General features: G+C 43.6%; 1 protein-coding gene across 3 annotated transcripts in view; it reads right to left on the bottom strand.

Moving 5' to 3' along the window:
• Window positions 1-802: 802 nt before the first annotated feature.
• Window positions 803-18,661, bottom strand: part of LOC139167640 (putative lysosomal acid lipase/cholesteryl ester hydrolase) — a 35,873-nt gene continuing 18,014 nt past the window's right edge. For all 3 annotated transcript variants that reach the window (XM_070752322.1, XM_070752323.1, XM_070752321.1), the window contains exons 4-10: window positions 16,968-17,166; window positions 15,576-15,685; window positions 14,404-14,540; window positions 7,833-7,979; window positions 6,632-6,703; window positions 6,063-6,134; window positions 803-1,810 (exon numbers count right to left, since the gene is read on the bottom strand). In XM_070752322.1, the coding sequence (XP_070608423.1) occupies window positions 1,568-1,810; window positions 6,063-6,134; window positions 6,632-6,703; window positions 7,833-7,979; window positions 14,404-14,540; window positions 15,576-15,685; window positions 16,968-17,166 (980 nt within the window). In that variant the 3' untranslated portion in view covers window positions 803-1,567. The remainder of the gene's footprint in view (window positions 1,811-6,062; window positions 6,135-6,631; window positions 6,704-7,832; window positions 7,980-14,403; window positions 14,541-15,575; window positions 15,686-16,967; window positions 17,167-18,661) is intronic.

Raw genomic sequence — 18,661 nt, forward strand, 5'->3', positions numbered from 1 at the left:
TAGAGGTGGAGACCCTTTAAGAGTTGTATGTAACATAATTTCATTTTAATGTATGCCAATGTGTACATTCAAAGTGGCAATAAAGTATTCTAAAATCTAAGAACAGGAAACCATAATGGAGTGTTTCTCAAACTTTTTCTTTCATTACCCAAAATTGCTTATTGGAAAGTCATTTTTACCTAATATAGGTAAAACACTTTAAGTCAATTTAAAAGGTCCTGTTATGATTGTGTAATGGATTTGTTCTGCAATATCCTAAGAACTGCTTTTAATCAATTTTGGATAATAAATCCACAGTTGGGATACACTACAATAGCCCTTAGACCTATATATTCCTTCATCATGCTTTATAGCACTCTCTAAGCGATTTACAGCCAGCATATAAACTTTGACCTACAGATCTTTGTTCCTCTTTATGCTCTATTTTTTTCTTCATCGCATTTTCCACACAAGTGTTTCCCCACCTCCCCCAGATCAGCTGTAAGTATATGACCATAAGATGTATATGACAGGCTCTGAATCTGATGGTCTGCATACATCTAGCATTCAACACATTAAAATTCTTAGGAAGAAATCTCATCCCAACCGGTTTCAGGAAAACAACCCTCCTCACTGGTTTCAATTTTTGCTCTATGATATTCTGCATTGCCTTCTTAGGCTGGTGAAAAGGTCTGTTGCAATGAAGCCACTTTCCAACATCACAGACAGATTCCCTCACCAATAAGCCACCCGTTTCATTCAGTATTTAATTCTAATACACGTTCAAAACTTTCAGGACAGCAATTGAGGCAGCTGACACATATTTCATTATAAAAGATCGAAAGTTTATTTCCAAGACAACAGTCTCTGTTACACATGATGTTGCCTTCAAAATGCCAATTCCCTCTAATGAAACACCCAAGTCTTCCAGATGACCCAGAAAATATAAGGCATGTATCTATTTCCAAGACCAGGGTCTACAATTGAAGAAGCCTAGTAGGTAAGCCTATTCTTACTGAAATAAACAAAAATATTTGTTCATTCCATATTACGGAGAGGTGCATGTGTTGCAAAATCCACAGGAAGATTTCAAGGCAGAAAATCTACTCTGTAAAAACCTTCTAGGATGGCTTGTGTGCTTTGGAATGAGCTGTCAACGTAATTTCATATATAACATTTAAACCATTACTAGTTATCTTTATTGGTTCCATAACCAAACTATGCAAACTTACCAACATTTAAGTGCACTTTGAAAGGAATTTGTTCCAACAAAATAAGCAAAATAAAAATCACACGGATAGCCATTTTTAAATAGCTTTCACAGCCTCAGTATCATGGATATTAGCAAAATTCAATAAATTGTTAATCCCACCCCCTTCCCCTCATTTCAAAAATTGTCTGAATAGTGCAAGAACAGCAGCATTGCAAGCCATTTGATTTCATTCACTATTTTCTGCCTTTCCATTAAAACTGCAGAATTTCCATTTCTTAAGGTATTGCAAGAAGGCTTGTGTTGGAATAATACTATAGTAGGTAAGACTTCCTTTTCACAACTGCATCAATGTTTTGGGACAACAACTTCAAGTAATCAATGGGCATAGTGAGCTTTCCTCATCATCTGAATCATATCTCTATACATGCGCTGTGGGGCATCAAGGCCCCAGATGAAATCCAGGTGTTCCCAATCTGGGATCTCCTTGTGGTATATCAAGTTTGGGATCATAGTCATCAGCATGGCAATGTCCTTTTCGTCTGCCAGGAAGTCATGGCCACCCGTCCATATGGCTGTTGGAACAAGCATTCCTTTCATTTTGTAGGGAGGTGGTGTTGGCTAAGAAAGAAGGAAAAATAATGGTTTAAAAAGTCCAGAGACATTCTCAACCCGATTCCAAACTGGCTGAGTCTGTACTCTGGCCACAACTGGAAAGCCAAGGTTCTCCAGATCTGTTCAACAAGTCGTCTGAGGCAATGTAGTGTATTTTTCCGTGTATAAACATCATCTTTCGGTTGTGGCGAGGAGGGCATTTGCCCAGGTTCGCCTGGTGCACCAGTTGCAGCCCTATTTGGACAGGGAGTCACTGCTCACAGTCACTCATGCCCTCATCACCTTGAGGTTCGATTACTGCAACGCTCTCTACATGGGGCTACCTTTGAAAAGTGTTCGGAAACTTCAGATCGTGCAGAACGCAGCCGCGAGAGCCATCGTGGGGCTTCCAAGATTCACCCACATTTGTTCAACACTCCATGGCTTGCATTAGTTGCTGGTCACAATTCAAAGTGTTGGTCATGACCTTTAAAGCCCTACATGGCATTGGACCAGATTACCTCCGGAACCGCTTGCTACCACACGAATCCCAGCGACTGATAAGGTCCCACAGAGTTGGCCTTCTCCGTGTCCTGTCGACTAAACAATGTCGTTTGGCGGGCCCCAGGGGAAGAGCCTTCTCTGTGGCGGCCCCGGCCCTCTGGAACCAACTCCCCCCCGGAGATTAGAACTGCCCCCACCCTCCCTGTCTTTTGTAAACTACTCAAGACTCACTTATACCGCCAGGCATGGGGGAGGTGAGATATTCCTTCCCCCCAGGCCATTACAAGTTATGCATGGTATGTTTGTGTGTATGCTTGGTTTTATAATAAGGGTTTTTAGTTGTTTTATTATTGGATTGTTACATGCTGTTTTTATCATTGTTTATTTATTTATTTATTATTTATTTATTATTTGGATTTGTATGCCGCCCCTCTCCGAAGATAAATAAGATGCTACTATTTTAAAAAAATATTTAATTAAAAATGGAGGGACGTCTTATGCTGTGGGGTGGGGGGCAGAGAGAAGAAGGTGTGATCCATCCCCGTCCTCCAGGTCCACTCTGCATGCCAGATGAACCTCTACCTTATATGAAGCTCTATCATTTCTCTCTATTGTAGTTGTTTCCTATCTCACATTGCCACTCTAAGTTCCATCTCTATTGTTCCTGTGATGCATTTTCCGTTCCTGTTGTATTGCTTGCTGTCTAATAAGATGGCTTCTGTACAGTGATGGCTTGTAGGGTGTTTAGTTACTCCGTATGAAACAAATAGACGTGCTATACATGGGGGCACCTTATAGATGGAAATATAATTTAACAAAGGTTTCCCGTTTTTCCCAGGACAAATTCTATGGGCACACTGATCCTTCTATATTTGTTTACTGTATTTCATTTGCCCAATAACTGAAATTTTGGGGATTGATTTTCAAGTTATGTAAAGCGTGAAAACAATAAAAATACAAAAACAATAAACCACACATATGTACAACAACAATAACAACAAAATTTAATTTCTTAATACAGTATAAACTACACTAAAAATCTGTATCTAAGAGATTGATTGATTGATTGATTGATTGATTGGATTTGTATGCCGCCCCTCTCTGTGGACTTGGGGCAGCATACAATTAGGGCAAATAGGATAAAAAGACACTAAGTATAGACTGCTGGGGCTAAGAGAAAGTTTTACTTTAGATGCCAGGCATGGCTTCTGCCAAATGCTTCCCAGGAATGAAAACCACTCCCTGGTTGCCCAAAACTGTAAGCAATCCTCTAGATTCTGTGGAGCAGCACTGGGGATTTGTCGGTAACATGTGCCTAAACTGAACTGAATTGAACTGAATCCTCTATGCAAAATTCCCAGATTTCTCTTTAACAAGATTTATTCAGATAAAAGATAAAATGGAAGACATTACAAGACTTTCAGCAACTGAACAGTTTCCAACGTTACCCAGCAAAATGAGGATGGCACTGTGGGGGGGTGGCCTCCACTGCTCCTCCTCCTCCTCTTCCTCCTCCTCCCCTGGCAAGGGTCCCTATCTCATCTGCCCGCCACCCCTTGCCCTGCACCGCCTCCACCACCCAGCCTCACCAACCCAGAGGGGCCCCTATGTGCCGCAGGGCTCCAGAGAGCGAGACCACAGCCTTCGTTGAGATCCCAGAAGCCCCTTCCATGCTCCAGAAGACCTCCTCCTCCTCTGCAAGGAATTGGGTGGGTGAGGTTGGAGAGGGGAATATGGCGATCCAAAGCCCGGGAAGGGGCTCTGGGTGGAGGGAGGGACATGGAAGCAAGGTCCACTGACAAAGGAGGCAAAGATGCAAAGGATGCGGGTCCCGAGAGAGAGAGAGCACAAGGTCAGCCCATTCTTTGTCTCCCTGCCCCATGTTAATGCTTGGGAGAGGGTTGGGGGCCGCATCTTCCAAGAACTCATCAAAATATCAGATGCCTTTTCCCCACGCTCGAGGCTGCTGGTGGTGGGACTTTGGTTTTCTTGGCTGGCCCGTGTGTGGCTTTGCAAACGGGCTCACCTGGCTGGGACTCCCTTCGGGGCTAGGATTAGAGATGGAGAACAGTAGGATTGATGGACACATGGCTGGGTCTGGCGAGTAGCTCTTGGGGGCAATGGCTGGTGGCCAGAAAATGCCAAGGTTGGTGGAATTTCGGGAGGGAGAGGGAGAAGACCAACCGAGAGGCAAGGTGCGCAAAACGGGATGAATCTGCCCCTGGTACCTTAGTGGAGTGGCGTGAGAAAAGAGGATTCCCTCTTTTTAGTTCAGAGGAGGGAAAATGCGGGGCCCCTCCAAAGGTGAGCACTTTTTTTCTCCAGCCCCCCCTCCTCGGTCCTATACTGTAGAAACCATTTGGAAAAGGCTTGCCAGAAAGGCGTCCCTTTTGGCGTCCGGGGTGGGGGCTATGGGGGCTGGGGAAACCGGCAGCGCTGCCTCTTGGTTGGTCTTTTCCCTCTCCCACTGAAATTTCAGCAACCTTGGCATTTTCTGGCCACCTGCCATTGCCCCCAAGAGCTGCTCGCCAGACCCAGCCATATGTCCACCAATCCTACTGTTCTCTAAGCCTAACCCCGAAGGGAGTCCCAGCCAGGTGAGCCCCGTTGGCGAGCCACACATGGGCCAGCCGAGAAAACCAAAGTCCCACCAGCAGCAGCCTCGAGCGCGGGGAAAAGGCGTCTGATGTTTTGGTCGGTTTTTGGAAGATGCGATCCCCAACCGCCCCCCCCTCCAGCATTAACATGGGGCGGGGAGACAAAGAACTGGTTGACCTCGTGCTCTCTCTCCGGACCCACGTCTTTTGCATCTTTACCTCCTTTTTCAGGGGACCTTGCTTCCACGCCCTTCCCTCCACCCAGAGCCCCTTCCCGGGCTTTGGATCGCCATATTCCCCTCTCCAACCTCATCCACCCACCCAATTCCTCACAGAGGAGGAGGGAGGCTGGGCGGAGGAGGCGGCGCAAGGCGAGGGGTAGTGGACAGACAAGATGGGGACCCTCGCCAGGGGAGGAGGAGGAAGAGAAGGAGGAGTGGCAGTGGCCGCCCCTCCCACAGGGTGTGCAGACATCATTGCAAATCAGCAGGGCAAGAGAGGCAGAGCTCCGCTCGTGCGCACACACTTTGCACACCCGTAGTGGGGGGAAATGGGGGTACAAGCGGCAGGCAGACACGTGCATATGTGGCCGGAGCTGGAGTGGTCCCTGGGGTGCTGCAGCCACTCACCCCTCTTCTTCTCCCTCTGAAGCCAAGAGAGGTGGGGGAAAGAGATGCAGGGGAGATCGTGGAACTCGGTTCTTTTCCGCTCTTGGCCATGCAGTTAGGAAGGGGAGGTCCCAGCCTCCGGACTGCTGCCACAAGCAAAGGGAAAATCCCAGGCGCTTCGGCTTTGGCAGTCCAGAGGCAGGGAATCCCGGTGGGGGAGGCAAGCAAAGGGGGAAACCTGGCGGGGCAGTCACAAGGCAGGGAAATCCCTGTGGTAGTAAGAGCGCACGCGCAATGAGAGAGCTCACGCATCCGGGCTCGCGTTCATAAGGTGAAAATGGTTCTTAAGAAGAAGCAAACACTAGGCTCGTATCTCAAAAAGTTCATATGAAGAGGCATTCGTAAGACGAGGTACCACTGTATTATAAAATGGGGAAAAATCACTTAACAATTGTCTCCTTTAACATCAAAATTCTGGTTTCAATTGTGGTCATAAGTCAAGGACTACCTGTATGCTGGTTATCTAATAATACTGTAGTCCAATGTATCTGTCCCTTTGGAAATTCTTACCTGGTTATAATGAACCATATTTTCTTTTCTGCTTCCCCAGTCAAATGCTCTCATTTCCCCAGACTTTATAACCTGAAAGTAAAGTTACTTTTAAAGGTGTATATGCTTTAAAGAATGTTCACTCATTCACTCTCATGCTTGTTCATTCATTCATTCATTCAATTCAATTCAAACCAATCCAATAAATTTTCTGCCTTTCTGCTCTGAGGTATTTATTATACCTAGGGAAACAATCAGATGTAGCAGTTTTCCTGTAACACTTGTTCACCTGCCCATTCCTTGAGAAATACACAGCTGCGTACATTTTCCAAAGCCTTCCCATACTGGCAGCATCAAGGATTTAGTGCAAATAATGACATTGAGTAATCTTAACATCCACTTCCTGCTGAGGGAATTTCCTTAGAAGTAAGACCACCGAAGTTCAACTAATCTTACTCTTAGAAGATCATGTGCAGAATTGCAACAGAGAGAAAAGCTAACATTAGAATCACGACCCATAAATGCAAGCCAATAACCTAAACACCATTGTGGCAAGCATTCACCAATCAGCCTGGGGATTTCAACCTTACCTGACTCCAGTGAAGCATATTCTGGGAAGATGTTCCAGCTGGGCAGTGTGTTGAATATACATCAACACGGCTCTGAAAACAACAGTGAAATGATTAGATAAATCTATAACCAAGTACACCAATTACTTCTAAAATTTAAAATGATATAAAGGGGGGAAATGTATCAAGATTTAACATTTAGCGATGGTGTCCAAATGCAATTGACCCTGCCTAATCTCAAAAAAGCTAAGAAGGGCTGAATAGTGTTTGAATGACCTAGGCCAGAGGTGTCAAACTCAAGACCTACAGACCAGATCCAGCCCACTGGATACTTAGATCTGGCTCACACACACACACACACACACACACACACACACACACACACACACACACAAACTGACCCTGGCTAATCTCAAATAAGCTAAGAAGGGCTGATCCGAGTATTTTTTGAATGACCTAGACCAGGGCTGTAAAACCCAAGACCCATGGACCAAATCCAGCCCACTGGGTACTTAGATCTGGCTGAACAGGGCTGGCCAGGAAATAGCAAAGGACTGAGCCACGATGCCTTTGCTAGCAGAAACAGGCCACAGGGACCTCACACACATTTTATTTTCAGCCTGGACAGCCCCTTGCAGCACCCTGTTGGCCAAAACAGGGCACCGGGGGGGGTATGGGGGGCCCCATGCATCCTGTTTCTAGCCTAGATGGCCTCCTGTAGCACTCTTCTGCCCAAAATGGGTTTTGGCGAGCAGGGTGCTGCAGGAGGTTGTCCAGGTTGAAAAAGAGTTCACAGTGGCTGTGCGCCCCCCCCCCCCCCAATTTCCCTATTTGGCCAGCAGAGTGCTGCAGCAGGCCGTCCTTCCCATCTCCTTCCCCCACTTCCTCCCTCCCCCGGCCGGCCCATTGAGCTAGAGTGCTGATCCAGCCCTCCAAGAAATCCAGTTTGAAAACCCTGAACTAGACTAATTTGGGCAAGTGAAAAACAGTTCAAATTCATTTGAGGAATTATTTAGCATTTGAGAGACACCATCTTGCCATTCTTAAGCTGGATATGATTCTCAACATTTCATTACCAAATAGCTGTGATATAAGCTTAGAGTAGAGTATTTGCTTGTCCAATAACATACACAATGTTATTTTTAAAAAAGAATTTACAGATTAATTCATTTTACTTCCACACAGAATTTACACATCTAGGCTCTTTAATTCACATTCTTACCATGTTTAGGTTTTTTTCATTAAATCCACACAGGAGAAAGAAAATGTTGCCACATATATCATCAAGTAAAACATGGCCGCACACTTGGATAGCAAGCCATTTTATTAGGGCATTCTGGGGTAAAAACTCCTTCATTCCAAATATTTCCTGCCAAAACAAGAATAGTAGAAACATAGGTCAATGAAAATAAGGAAAATAAGGAAGCGTCTAAATATGATTAACATAGAATCATAGAACTAAGGAGAAATTTCCTGAAAGTGAGAATAATTAATCAGTGGAACAGCTTGCCTCTTGAAGTTTTGGATGCTCTATCACTGAAGACTAATCAGAAGTTGTCTTTCTCTAACATTCAACCTGGGCCCTGTATTTCGAGGGGGGGCGGGGGGGGGGCTTAGAAGGGAGTTGTATTCTAAAAGGAGCTGAGAACAAAACACAGAGAAAATATTACATTTGATTTAATATACAATAAAGTCATACAATGCTCAGTCTTAATAGAATTTCCGGAGGTACTCTTGACATTTTCTGCAACGTATATTGTATTAATTTCAGCAGATTAATTACAACAGTTTAATCCACGTGGGTAGGATCTTCATGAGTACTTCAGTGAAACTAAACTGCTATCAAGTCTCTTGACTGATGCCAAGAAGATCAGCAATTACTACTCCTCTCCAACCTGAATAGGTGCTTCATCTTTTCAAGGAAGTTGACAGTAGAACCTCACAGTAGTAAGAACAAGTAAAACACAAAGCACTCAATTCAAGTATTTTCTAGGCACCAACTCAATAGAGAACTTGGAGCAACTGAATATCTCTTGTTCTCAATCTGTGACTGACAGAATGAGCCAAACCTATGCACTGGGGCGGCGGAGATGGAGAGACACTGTTTAAATGCTAAATGTTATCATTACAGAATCATCAAACTCTGCTTCAATGATCCATTCTGATCCATTTTCTCACTATGATTTTAATGCTCAATTCATGATACTTCAGGATAAATTTTGCCCTACGACAGCATGTTCAATAATTAAGCTATTTGCATCAAATATTAACTTGGTGTTACTACCGAGAATGCCACTTAACCTTAATATTTAATAAAACAACATGTAGAAACATGGAGTGTGCAATGTGGAACAAGTCTTGTGAAAGTAGGTCACACCAATTCATTTTTAAAATTTTATCTACGCAAGATTTTAATAGCCTAACGCAGGGTTTATAAGCTTTTACCTGAACCAGAAGAACACACTTACCAGTAACAATTGAGCCTGTGGTTAAGTGAGTTTTCCCCCATTTTAACAACCTTTCTTACCAGAGTTGTTGAAGGAATCACTGCAGATGTTAAGTTAATAACAGTGTTGTTAAGTGAATCTGGTTTTCCCCCATTAACTTTGCTTGTCAGAAGGTTATATGATTTCAGGACACTGCAACCATCATAAATATGAATCAGTTGGCAAGCATCTGAATTTTTGAACCTGTGACCAGAGGGATGCTACAACGATGGCAAGTGTGAAAAATGGTCATAAATCACTTTTTTCAGTGCCATTGACACTTTAAACTGGTAGTAAAACAATTATGGTAAACCGAGGACTACCTGTAAGCTGGGACTGATAATCAGAAGAATTAATTTCAACAATTTTTTTTCAAATAGTAATCCATCCAAAATGAAATCTAATCTATAGTAGTTCTCATGTTTCTTAAATTAGGATTTTTCCCACTTTATTTATTTATTAGATTTGTATGCCGCCCCCCTCCATAGACTATATTCATTTTAAGATTCTGCACAAGATTTCCTGCAAACAAGACCAAGAAAGTACAGGGGGTGGACAGAAAAATGGAAACACTTGACTTTTTGGCATCATAATGTTTGAACACATTCAAATCAATCAAAATTTGACATATTTTAATGTTATTGTTGTTTTAAATTCTGTTATTTGATGTTTTTTTAAACTACCTTTTTTTTGTACAGAAATTTAAAGAAATTGGTTATAACCTTCTAGAAATGGCAGACCTCTCAGACTTTCAAAGAGACCAAATTGTTGGTGCTCGAACGGCAGCCGCTAGTGTAACAGAAAGTGCCTGAATGTTTGGCGTTTCAAGAGGTAATGTCTCAAAAGTAATGACTGCTTTTGAAAGAGAAGGGAAAACGTCCTCAGCCAAGTACAAGTTTGGTCGAAAGTCAAAGTTGTCTGAGAGAGACCGTCAGACTCTAAAGCGAATTGTTACAGCGGATCGCAAGACCATCACTCTTAAATCACTGCAGAGCTCAATAGACACATACAGAACCCAGTTTCCACAAAAACTGCTCGAAGGGAGCTTCACAAATCTGGATTCCATGGAAGAGCTGCAATTAGAAAACCTCTGCTCTCAAAGACAAATGTTTCAAAGCGTTTAGAGTGGTGTAGAAACCACCAGAAATGGTCCCTCAAGCAGTGGCAAAATGGTATTTTTCTCTGACGAATCATCATTTACCATTTTTCTGACCTCCGGCCGTGTTTATGTTTGGAGACAGCCAAAAGAATCATTTCATCCAGATTGCCTTCTCCCAACTGTCAAACATGGCGGGGGTTCAATGATGATTTGGGGTGCTATTTCTTGGAAATCCGCCGGGCCAATGATTTCCCTTCATGGAAGAATTAACTATTTAGGAATTTTGGCCGACCAAATTCATTCTATGGTTCAAGAACTGTTTCCAGAGGAGGATGCCATCTTTCAAGATGATACTGCACCAATCCATAGAGCAAGAATTGTAAAAGAACGGCACGAGGAACATTCTAATGAAGTTCAGCATCTCATCTGGCCACCACAATCACCAGACCTCAACATTATTGAGCATTTATGGTCGATTTTAGAGATTCAATAAGATGTCAATTTCAACCACCATCATCTCTAAAAGAACTGGAGGGTACTTTAACTGAAGAATGGGCTAAAATTCCTTTGGAAACAATTCACAATTTGTATGAATCAATATCTCGGAGAATTGAGGCTGTATTTGCCGCAAAAGGTGGACCAACACCATCCGGGCCCTGGGCTCAAGCTGCTGCTGCTCAATGCCAGATCGGTTGCAAACAAAGCTCTCCTCATCCGGGATCTGATCCTGGATGAGGAGGCCGATTTGGCATGTGTGACTGAAACCTGGCTGGGCCCAGAGGGAGGAGTTCCTCTCTCGGAAATATGCCCAGCTGAAATATGGCATCAGCCTCGACCCCAGGGAAGGTGGGGAAGAGTGACTATTGTAGCCAAGGAGAACCTTTGCCTGCGTAGACTCTTTGCCCCTGAGATTGTGTGTTCTGAGTCTCTCCTTTTGAAGTTGGACTTAGGGGTTCAGGTGGGTTTGTTACTCATGTACCTGCCTCCCAGCTGCGTGTCAACAGTCCTGCCTGTGCTGCTCAAGGAGGTGGCCGGGTTGGCGGTGGAGTTCCCTGGACTCATTGTCCTGGGGGACTTCAATCTGCCGTCACTCAGCGGTTCATCTGGATTAGCACAGGAGTTCATGGCCACCATGACAGCCATGGACCTGACTCAAGTAGTTCAGGGTCCGACTCATGAGGGGGGACACACACCCGACATGGTATTCCTCTCAGAGCAATTGAGTAATGGTCTGACACTAAGGGGCTTAGAAGCATTTCCTTTGTCGTGGTCAGACCATTTTTTACTGCAGCTTGATTTCTTGGCTCCAATCCTCCTCCGCAGGGAGGCGGAACCGATTAGAGGGTTCCGCCCCAGATGCTTGATGGACCCTGAGGGCTTTCAGAGGGCGCTTGGGGTTTTACCAGATTCGCTCGTCCACAGCTCGGCAGAGTCTCTTGCTGAGGCCTGGAACAAGGCTGCAGCGGAGGCTCTTGACCGAATTGCGCCATTGCGACTTCTCTGTGGCACTAGACCCCGTAGAGCTCCATGGTTCAACGAGGAGCTCCAGGAGTTGAAACGCCAGAAGAGACATCTAGAGAAGCAATGGAGGAATAGTAAGTCCGAATCTGATTGAACACTTGTAAGAGCTTTTATTAAGACCTACAAAGTGGCACTCAAGGCGGCAAGATGCGCGTATCTTGCCGCCTTGATTGCATCAGCGGAATCCCGGCAGCTCTGTTTAGGGTGACCCGCTCCCTTCTAAATTAGGAGGGAGTTGGGGAGCCCTTGCAGGGTAGTGCCGAGGAATTTAACTTGTTTTTCGCTGATAAAGTCGCTCGGATCCGGGCAGACCTCGACTCCAATTGCACAGCAGTATTGGCTGACAATGAGTCAGTCGAGGTGACTGGGGCTAAACGTCTTTGTCCATCTGTCTGGGAGTTTGACTTGGTGACACCTGATGAAGTGGACATTGGAGCTGTGAGTTCCACCACCTGTTTACTGGATCCATGTCCCTCTTGGTTGGTTTCGGCCAGTCGAGAGGTGACACGGAGCTGGGTCCAGGAGATTGTCAACGCCTCCTTGGGGACGAGGTCCTTTGTGTGCCCCCTCCTCAAGAAGCCTTCCCTGGACCTAGATGTGGTTAATAACTACCGTCCAGTCTCCAGCCTTCACTTTATGGGGAAGGTTGTTGAGAAGGTGGTGGTGCTCCAACTCCAGCAGTCCTTGGAAGAAGCCGATTATCTAGGTCCTCAACAGTCTGGATTCAGGCCCGGCTACAGCACGGAAACTGCTTTGGTCACGTTGATGGATGATCTCTGGCGAGCCCGGGACAGGGGCTTGTCCTCTGTCCTGGTGCTTCTTGACCTCTCAGCGGCTTTCGATAGCATCGACCATGGTATCCTTCTGTGCCGGCTGGAGGGACTGGGAGTGGGAGGCACTGTCCTTCAGTGGTTTCCCTCCTATCTCTCTGGTCAGTCGCAGTCGGTGTAGTGGAGGGTCAGAGGTCGACCTCTAGGTCTCTCCCTTGTGGGGTGCCTCAGGGGTCGGTCCTCTCCCCCCTGCTATTCAATATCTACATGAAACCGCTGGGTGAGATCATCCAAGGGCATGGGGTGAGGTATCATCAATATGCCGATGATACCCAGTTATACATCTCCACCCCATGTCCAGTCAACAAAGCAGTGAAAGTGATGTTCCAGTGCCTGGAGGCTGTTGGGGCCTGGATGGGTGTCAACAAACTCAAACTCAACCCAGACAAGACGGAGTGGCTGTGGGTCTTGTCTCCCAAGGACAATTCCAACTGTCCGTCCATCACCCTGGGGGGGGGAACTACTGACCCCCTCAGAGAGGGTTCGCAACTTGGGCATTCTCTTCAATCCACAGCTGACATTGGAACATCATCTTTCGGCTGTGGCGAGGAGGGCGTTTGTCCAGGTTCGCCTTGTGCACCAGTTGCGGCCCTATTTGGACAGGGAGTCATTGCTCACAGTCGCTCATGCCCTCATCACCTCGAGGTTCGATTACTGCAACACTCTCTACATGGGGCTACCTTTGAAAAGTGTTCAGAAACTTCAGATCGTGCAGAACACGGCCGCGAGAGCTATCGTGGGGCTTCCCAGATTCGCCCACATTTCTACAATACTCTGTGGCCTGCATTGGCTGCCGATCAGTTTCCGTTCACAATTCAAAGTGTTGGTTATTACCTTTAAAGCCCTACATGGCATTGGACCAGAGTACCTCCGGAACCGCCTGCTACTGCAGGAATCCCAGCGACCGATAAGGTCCTACAGAGTCGGCCTTCTTCGGGTCCCGTCAACTAAACAATGTTGTTTGGCGGGCCCCAGGGGAAGAGCCTTCTCTGTGGCGGCCCCGGCCTTCTGGAATCAACTCACCCCGGAGATTAGAACTGCCCCCACCCTTCTTGTCTTTCGTAAACTACTCAAGACCCACCTATACCACCAGTCATGGGAGAGTTGAGACACCTTTCCCCCAGGCTTTTTATATTTTATGTTTGGTATGTATGTGTTGTTTGGTTTTTAAATATGATAGGGTTTTATATGCTTCTTTTTAATATTAGATTTGTTTCGCTATAATATTGTTTTTTATTACTGTTGTGAGCCGCCCCAAGTCTTCGGAGAGGGGCGGCATACAAATCTAATAAATTGAATTGAATTTAATTGAATTAAAAGATATTTTGATGATTTTTCAAGGTGTTTCCATCTTTTTATCCGTCCCCTGTAACTTTTATATAGTATGGTTAAAGTAAGTCACCACATTATAAAAAAAGATGTTGAAACTCTAAAAAAAGTGCAGAGAAGAGCAACCAGGATGAGATGACCTACAAGGTCTCTTTCAACTCTGTTAATCTTCTAATTAATTGCTATGTGGAATGTTGGACAGTTTTCAATACTTTTGGGGAGGGGGTAATGGACATCTTTAAAAGGTGACTTTGGGTCACTTATTGTCTCGGTCAACTCAAGCTCACTCTTCCCCGCTATGGGAGGAAAAGAGGAGGAAGCAGAATAGACAGCCACCATCTATGATGCCCCAGAACATCTCAAGTCTCACAGGTGGTGTTTGTTTAAAACTGAGTTCCTTGTTAAAACTTTTGTTCAAAGGCCTGTCAGTCTTTGTTCAAGTATGTACAAAAAGAAATGTAGTACTTAACTATATCACCTAAAATCTGCACTTGTGGTTCAAGCAAATATTTTAAACAAAACACGTACTTTAAGTAGCAATTCAGGAAGTTCTCCAAGTTTGGCCAAAGCACCTGATGAAAACCTCGCATTCATAACAGGTGCCAATCCCAAAAACATGTTAATCTTTTTTGCCAACTCTGGAAAGGCTGAAAAGGCTATGAAACCTGGAGGAAAGAGAAACATGAAAGACATGAATAGATCTTAAACTATGCGACTGAACAAAATCAGTAGTAAAACCATTTGTTACATATTCCACAATAGCAATAGCAATTGTATTTTTTATACTTTTCACAGCTTAGCATCATTAAAACTCTAAGCTGAAGAATGTTTTCATCCATTTTGTTTTATAAATCCAAAGCAGCTTTCAAAATAATTAAAGCTCGGAAATTTGATATAAAAGCCTCTTTTGCTGTGCTGAAAAAAGTTGGTTTCTTTTCTTCCACAGGCATCCAAATAAAGTGTGACATTTTTAAAATAGGCAGGGAACAAACTACAAGGAGGATTTAACACATTGTGAGACACACTACATACCATATATGATGCTTTATAGAGTTCTCTTTATAGAGTTCCATTGAAATTTAAGACATCTTAATTCAGTACAGATTCACTTCAAAACTTTAAAGTCTTCACTCAAGCTTTCATACATAAACACTTTCCATTATTTAATATATGTACTTGCTAGGCTACTGTAGATTATAAGGCACCCCTAAATTTTAAAAAGCCAAAAAAAAGTTTGGCCTTCATGCGGCCCATTTTTGTGCCGTTTCCAGCCATTCTTCAGCTTGTTTCTAAGGCTTTTTTCAGCCCATTTTTAAGGTTTTTTCCAGCCCATTTTGGGGGCTTTTTGGGCTCCCAAAAGGGGCAAGAAAAAGGCTTAAAAAAACAAGGTATGCAGAAGCCAAAAAACAATCAGCAGGTGGACAATATTCAGTCTATAAAACGCACATGCATTTTCACCAAAAAAGTGAAGAGGCCAAAAAAGTGTCCGAAAAATTCAGCAATACCCTTCAGATTACACATTTCACAAGCTGCAGTCATAACTCAATTATAAAACATCAATTTAAGGAATACAGATCAAGATGCTTATTTACCTGTATTCAGGATAATTATTGCTTTATAGATAAGCATTATGAAATTCAACTTGACCTATGTAGCTATTAAAATTAGCAATGCAATTTTAGCAAAATTGGGTAACCTACCTATGGTGGTGCCTTGAGAATGACCAATGTAGAAGAGTTGCTCTTGACCAGTTTTGTTCAAAACAAAGTTTATTGAAGCAGGAAGGTCATACTTAGCCATTTCATCAAAACTAAAGAGGAGATGGGAGTCCATCAGATTTACACATATCATAAAGAAGTGGGATCCATATTATCCAAGCGGCACTGAAATATTATCCAGTCAATGTGATGGAAAGATACCAGGATTCAAATCATAGAGTTGGTAAGTCCTTTACTGATCTATCAAGACACTTCTGGTGTAGCTTCTTCCCTTACAATGCAGATGAGTGATAGCAATAGACTTATATGCCACTTTACAGCCCTCGCTAAGTGGTTTACAGAGTCAGCATATTGCCCCCCCTTCCCCCCCCCCAATCTGGGTCCTCGTTTTACCAATTATGGAAGGATGGAAGACTGAGTCAACCTTTAGCCTGGTGAGATTCAAATTGGCAAATTGCAGGCAGCTGGCAGTCAGCAGAAGTAGCCTGCAGTATTGCACTCTAACCACTGCGCCACCACGGCTCATATATGAGGCTTGTTTTAAAAGACTAAGTCAAAGATGAAACAACTATAAAATACAATTAACATTAGCAACAGCAACAGCAACAGTATCTGAGAAACCTGTCTGCTTTCTGCAAGAAAGCTTTTAAGAATCATGACCAATTTTATACCATTCTGATTTTTATTTGTATAGTTTTCCAATGAGTCCAATAGTTTCTTCTCAAGATCCTGCAACCTACCCAGGAGAATATAAGCACATGAAATGTGGATGGGCAGGTGTGTCCTCTTCTACTTCCTTTTTTTATTAGATATTTGATGCTTTCTTATTTTTTAAAAAATTATATTTCACCATCAGGAGCTCAAAGTGGTCTATACACTATACATTCTTCCCATTTTTCCGAACTTCAACAACTTTAATAAGAAACAGCAATTGGCACAAAATATCCACAGATATTTTATAACTGGGGATCATCTGTGCTAGGTACTCTCAGGATGCTGGAGAACTCCATCAAATTTCCTGATTGGCTAAGACAGAAGCTGCCGCAGAGCGGGAGATTCCAGGCTCCCTATTAGCTGCCTCGTCTGATAGCCAGCTATAAAAGAGCTTTCGGAAGTGGCTGAGGGTTGACTGCGTTTTAGAGCTTTTATTTGGGTGTGTTTGCGGTTGCCTTCCTGTCAGCCTTAATAAAGGCTTGTTATGGTTCAAAACTCGCCTCGCCTCAGTTATTGCCGCCTCGCCTCGGATTTAGCAATCTGGAATCTAAGTCTTTTAATCCAGTGTTTATCAACCTCAAGAATTTGTACTATTTCTGCAAAACCTTGTGCAAAGGGAAGAAAACTAAACAATTCTTAACATTCAGCAAATTTGTCTACCTGAACATCCAGAATTCTTTTTGCTTTGTGGTATAGTTGGTATGTTTTCGCGACCAAGTGTTTCCTCTGCTGTTACCTAACCAAACATCAAAACCAGCGTCAGCTAGTGCAAAACCTAGGCTGTTGTAGTCTAGGTTGGTCACCCAGTTACTGCCATCAGCAAGAAAGCCATGTTGCAGAAACACAGCTGGTCTCCGTTCTGAAAGGGAAGCATTTTACACATAGTTAGAAGCAGAACAACAGCATCCTCTCCTAAGGCAAGAAAGCTTTCCACAGCTGTTTGTACAAATGCCTTTCTTAGAACAACAGCAGATTTAATGCATATATAAATTGACGCTAATATAATCTCTTCAAAGACATTCTCAAGGGGACAATTCATGAATTTGTTATTAGGTTCACATATTTATATGCTGCCCAACTCTCAGCAATTCTGGGTGGTGTACAATGATTTAAAACAGGGGGCCCAATTCCCCAAATTGTGTACCAACACTGGTCCCTCACATGACAGAAACTGGGCCGCACACACAGCAAAGCCCCATCTGCAGTATGCAGGCATGTGAAACTACATCCCCTCCACTCCGCGGAAGACCTCTCTCCAAGGAACAGGACTCTGGTTGCCCAAAAGTTTGGGGGCTGCTGATTTAAAACAAAGGTACCTTTCTTGTGGTCTATTTGTGTTCCCTCTACCAAACTATCTGATTTTGATCTGTCTCGTTGAACCTGAACAGAATTAGGTGTGACACTGGAAGAAGTAACTGTACCCCAGGGTTGTCAAACTGGTGGCCCATGGGCCGGATGTATAACGTGCAAGCCAACCCTACCCCAGCTCCGCAAAACATGCTCTAAGCTGTATCAGTGGGGATGGAAAGATTCCCCTTGTTGCGATTCTGGCGCCAATATGTGAACTATTAAACGTATTGTGCAATGTGTATTTTCTGGTTTCCTAGAAGATCTGCATAACTGGATTGAACATCCAATTATGAGGCCTATGCCAAATCTCCATAGAGGTTTTATATACTATTATGTGGGCTATGTATATTTATTTACATACATGTTTACATCCGTTATGCTGTCAGAGTATGATAAATAATAATTTAAAATATGATAATAAAAAGGACAAGGATAAAAGAGGGCAGAGATGGCAGAATAACAAACCAGGTAGAAACATCAACAACAACAAAAGCAACCTAGGTTTAAAGGGCGCATAGGTGAAAAGCCAGTTATTTGGCCCCTCAGCATGATACATAATTCAGCTGAACATATCAATAAATCAATGTGAGGGTGGAAGGAGGAGGATGGTGAACTGCAGAAGAATCTTTTTAAACAACGAAGAAGAAAAAGGATTGTATGAGACAGTATTTCGTTGGAGGTGTAATTAAAGACAATACTTTTTTAAAACAAGCATATTTACAATATCCTACTCTGTTACACCCAAACTAAGGTATCGTCTGATAATAAGCTCAATCGGGCTTTTGATTTCATGGCAGTAAGGCCAAGCACTCAAGGTTCAAAAAAATATTAGATAGGGTCTTATTTTTGGAGAAACACAGTATACTTACTCAATTTTTAGAAAAAGTAGTGGACTGGATAAATTTGACTGGGCAACGCAAGCTAAAATTTTCAAAGGATAATATTGTCTTAAATTATTACACATCTACTCATGGAATTTAACACCTAAACGGATAACTAAATGA

The sequence above is a fragment of the Erythrolamprus reginae genome, chromosome 5 (genome assembly GCF_031021105.1).
Source record: "Erythrolamprus reginae isolate rEryReg1 chromosome 5, rEryReg1.hap1, whole genome shotgun sequence".
NCBI lineage: Eukaryota > Metazoa > Chordata > Lepidosauria > Squamata > Dipsadidae > Erythrolamprus > Erythrolamprus reginae.